This window comes from Procambarus clarkii, chromosome 36, assembly GCF_040958095.1.
Source record: "Procambarus clarkii isolate CNS0578487 chromosome 36, FALCON_Pclarkii_2.0, whole genome shotgun sequence".
NCBI classification, from domain to species: domain Eukaryota; kingdom Metazoa; phylum Arthropoda; class Malacostraca; order Decapoda; family Cambaridae; genus Procambarus; species Procambarus clarkii.
This window is the reverse complement of record NC_091185.1, coordinates 39613145-39618093: the sequence shown is the minus strand read 5'-3', so window position 1 is coordinate 39618093 and position 4949 is coordinate 39613145. Positions and strand designations below refer to the sequence as shown.

At 43.9% G+C, this 4949-nt stretch overlaps 1 protein-coding gene across 1 annotated transcript in view; it reads right to left on the bottom strand.

Annotated features, from left to right (window-relative positions):
• The window catches only part of LOC138371525 (uncharacterized), a 59902-nt gene extending 59123 nt beyond the window's left edge, over positions 1-779 (bottom strand). Inside the window, exon 1 of the mRNA XM_069336402.1 lies at positions 632-779. Coding sequence (XP_069192503.1) covers positions 632-776 — 145 coding nt within the window. The 5' untranslated portion in view covers positions 777-779. The remainder of the gene's footprint in view (positions 1-631) is intronic.
• Positions 780-4949: the final 4170 nt, after the last annotated feature.

Below are 4949 nucleotides of genomic sequence, written 5' to 3'. Positions count from 1 at the left end.
GTATATTCATATTAAGTGCATAATGCTGATGAGGCTGCAGCCTAAAGTCGGAAGGGAGTTGTGGACCTCGTCCAAGGCATTTTTTAATTAATATATTTCTTTCAATTAAATGTTTGTTAAATGATTTGTTTTCTCATGTCCCCGGTGAGGTTTGTATTGAGAGAGGTGATAACGTCGACCTGCCAGTTAAATAATGAAGAGAGATGACAAGGGAATTGTTTGAGAGGACACCTGATTAATGTGAGAGAATGATTGAGTCACCTGGAGCTCAGTTCGTGTGTGAATACATGATGACAGATGATTGAATGTACCTGTGGTTCTCATATCAGTGAGGCAATACTTCTCCACAATTAAATACGAGTCCAGGTTATTCCTTACTGAGGGTGCTGGCATAGTTGTGGTGGCAGTCTGGGGGTCTCTGCTAGTTGCAGTAGTTTTTTTTTGTTTAATTATCGTCCCTCTGAACAGTGCATGTAATGTATTCACGTGCAGCCTTGCAGAGTGCAGTTATAGCGTACAGAAATGTCTGTACCTGAGTATCAATAAAGCATGCAGGTATGTATCTGTGTCAGAAATGCATGTAGGTCTGTATCTGAGTGTCAGTAATGTATGCAAGTGTAGTCATACTCACTCGTCTTCCCCAAGCTTTGCTGTTTGAGTATCCAGGCCTGGCTGGAGCAGGTGTACCCCTGTACTGTCAGGTTGTAGCCAGAGCCAGCAGACGGCAGGTCGTAGGGAAGAAAGACCATTCCCGGGGGACAGAGTCTCTCTTGCATGGCCTGTCAGAGTCACAATATTAGTAAACACATTCCTAGAGAGACAAGAGGCCACATAGGGGGCCACCATTTCACTGTCGAGCATACGTATGTAATCTTTCCAAAATATTTCACTGATGTCCAGAGATGATTTTTGGGACGGTTATGCAATGCTGGTATGTTGAGATTTTTGCCAATATTGCCGCGACGATGTCTACCAGATTACAGCTAAGAGCCTCCGTGATAACAAGGACGTGGTAGTAAGGAGAGACGACAAGTCACCAATATACGTTATCCTAATATACGATAAATACATTGCAAATATGAACCTCATCCACTCCAACCAAACAAAATTCCTAAGGGTCACGAGGGATACAACTGCCGGATTAAAAACGAAAGTAAACAAACTGATCGAAACTGTCTGCGAAAAGTCCGGATTTCACCTATCAAAAATCACCGGAGAATACAAACCCGGATATGCATACGGAAACGTCAAAACCCATAACCTAAGAACCCACTGAGCCAATCATCAGCCAGATACCAACGCCCACGTACAATCTGACTAAGCGACTACTCGCTGTTGGCACCCTATGTACCGAGTGCTTTTAGTCTAATGTCGCCGAAGGAATTCGTAGACCTGGTTGAGAGGATCACGGGCTGCAGGTGTAAGAATCTCCCTGGACGTGGAGTCACTGTTCACTAATGCGAGCGTGGAAGAGACTATTGGAATGATGATGGACAGAGTGTATCGAGATCCGACTAGCTCTCCTCTGGTCAGAGGCACCCTTCTTGAGTCCTGAAGGACACATGTATCATCAAGTGGACAGCGTCGCCATGGGCTTTCCGCTGGATGTCTTGATCGCGAACTTTTAAATGGGTACTATTGAGCAGAGAGTTCTGGTCGGCTTAGATCTAAAACCCGCCATCTACTGCAAATATGTCGATGACATATTTGTACAAGTCCCGGACACCAAACGACTGTTGCAGTTGAAGGAAGTTTTTAAGCAAAACTCAGTTTTAAACTTAACTGGTGAGATGAAGAGTGGAGGTAAGCTGCACTTCTTAGATGCAGCAGTCCCGAAAAGGAACGGCAGCTTTCATAATACAGTATATACTAAGGAGAAAAACATAGGGATGTGCTTTAACGCTGACAGTGACTGCCCGGAGAGATAAAAACGGAGTGTTGTGAACGCTTACGTCGACCGAGCTCTCACTCACAACTCTGGGTGGAGGCAGGTGGATAAGTAGTTATGTAGAATAAGGCATATTTTGGCCAACAATGGTTTCTCCAATAGTTATGTCGAAGACATCATAAAAAGAATAGTGGCAGGTGGTAACAGGTGACAGAACAACTAATACCACAAAACACGTAATTCCAATGAAATTGCTTCTACAGAAACTTCTTCTGCACGGTCTACAAAGTGGAGGAAAGAGCTCTAAAACAGATAATTGAGAGGAACGCTACCCCAACCCACTTCAACCAAAAGATAAAACTAACAATATATTATAGGAGTAGGAAAACCGCCATCCTGCTAATGAATAATTCTCCTGACACCAAGAGAAACGCCTTGAAAGAGACTAATGTTGTATACGCCTTCAAGTGCCCACTTGTGGATTGTCAGCCCAACGAACTCAGTATTCATGCAAAACAACAACGTCTTTCTCCCTAGGCGATTAACAATGGACAAACAACAGAGCTCCATCAAGGTATATACAATCACCACACACAACGAGACGATCACCAGGGATATTTTGACGAGCAACACCGAAATAATTGATAGATACAATGACAATAGAAGATCATCAGTGAAGCGCTGCATATCAAGAAATCTAGATAAGCAATCAGTAACAATCTAATACACAATTACACTCTACCCAATTCAAGACCCTGGGCCAACGCAAAAGTTTGATAGAATGACCCTGCAACAAGAATGGAAGCAGCAAGAAGGACATAAGCTGCCAACATGTCACACGCTTTGTTGATACATCTAATACCTTATTAGTACTGTATCCCTCATGAAATGACATTCATCCATATGTCACCTAACCACCTCACCATAATATTCAGGTACTGAGCATAGTAGAATTCCAGTCTTACCAAAGAGTGGCTCCTCCCACCAGACGACCCAGCCTTAACAATGGGGACCCAAGGCCCCACAAGCTTCTTTGCAGCACCCTGCATCATGTGCAGGCATTTTCCCTGGTCTTATTAGTCTAGTGGAGAAACTTGTCGGACCAGACAACCACCGTTTTGTCAGTGAACTGAACACATTATACCTAGCCAATGGCCTGGACCCCATCATAGTCCCTGGCACAAGTCTCACTGCGCCCACTACCACTCCAGAGACTACCACCAAGACGACCACGAGGTCGATTTCAGCGCAGACTCCAGAACCACCCAAGACCCAGTCGGCACAAACAGATGTATTTCCTTCTCCAGCTTCCAACACTCCTACCATCACCATCTAAGCAGCCGCGCTAGCAGACTTGCTGTCTATAAATGTTAACAGCACCTCCAATGCTCCTGAAATAGCCTTTACCACCATTCCACGACACCCGAGCCTTCCTCAGGCTGCGAGGCAAACAACCCGTTCTCGCACACGACAGCACATATGTGACTAAATGCTTATAGTCTTTATTTTGCAAATTTATACGTACCTATCTTGAGATGATTTCGGGGATTTAGTGTCCCCGTGGCCCGGTCCTCGACCAGGCCTCCACCCCCAGGAAGCAGCCCGTGACAGCTGACTAACATCCAGGTACCTATTTTACTGCTAGGTAACAGGGGCATAGGGTGAAAGAAACTTTGCCCATTGTTTCTCGCCGGCGCCCGGGATCGAACCCGGGACCACAGGATCACAAGTCCTGCGTGCTGTCCGCTCGGTCGACCGGCTTCCTTATACCTGTGTGGTATATTCCCATTTATATTTTTTTCAAGGCACTAGCTCTTCATCACGTACCAATTTACATCTCATAATGTTCGTCCTTTGCCATAGACAGCAGAATAGTCGTGACTGGTTCAATTTTTAATGAAAATATTATTTTTCAAGTCCCACATGTGTTGTAAAATTTACCTACTATTGTCCATGCTATTAGAATATTATGTAACAAATACATCAAATTGAAGGTTCGTAGTTATGTTTTGAGAAATGTTTGTTGTTCTCAGTAAATAATAATAACGACTATTAACAGTCTCCGTGGTGTAGTGGTAAGACACTCGCCTGGCGTTCCGCGAGCGCTATGTCATGGGTTCGTATCCTGGCCGGGGAGGATTTACTGGGCGCAATTCCTTAACTGTAGCCTCTGTTTAACGCAATAGTAAAATGTGTACTGGGATGAAAAAACGATTCTTCGCGGCAGGGGATCGAATTCCAGGGATCTGCCCGAAACGCTACGCGTACTAGTGGCTGTACAAGAATGTAACAGCTCTTGTATATATCTAAAAAAAAAAAAAAAATATTAATTATTACATATAATAATGGTGCTTCGCCCATCAACATAATATACAATAGTGTGTGCTTTGAAAATTTTAAGAGAATGGAGTTTTGGAGCGTTCACAGAAAACGATGTTACGTTGGAAGATCTATGGGGGTATACTCCTGCAAACAGGATGTATGTATGTATGTATGGGAATGGGGTTGTCTGCCAATTGTAGGATGGGAATGGGGTCCACTACCACCTGTTGAGTGTGTAAGAGGTCCATACCACCTGTAGGATGGTTTGGGCCCACAACTGCCCATAGGATGGTTTGGGCACACATCTGCCAATAGGATAGGTATGGGGTCCACTTCCACCTGTAGGACGGGAATGGGGTCCACTACCAACTGTGGGTCTTTCGTCAACTACCAAATACACAGAGCAAGAGTTTCAATGTCATTTGTATGGATACCATCACACATAGGAGGCGTACTAGCCTGTCACAGATGTGCGCTCGGCTGCTAAAACTGCAAGTGATAAACCTGAAATTGCCTGGGATTTTAGCATTTCAATCTCTGCTGTAAAAGCCGCAATATTTCAGGAAATTGGGGATGACAGAAGAACAGTTACTGACACTCAAAGGCCAGAAAGCACGAGTGTAAAGAGCTATGACATGTTTAGAACCGATAATTCAAATCAAATCATATGTGTATTCAGGTAAAAGTACATATATAGAGGATTAGTTACAAACATAATGTTGGATTTAAATATAGAGCT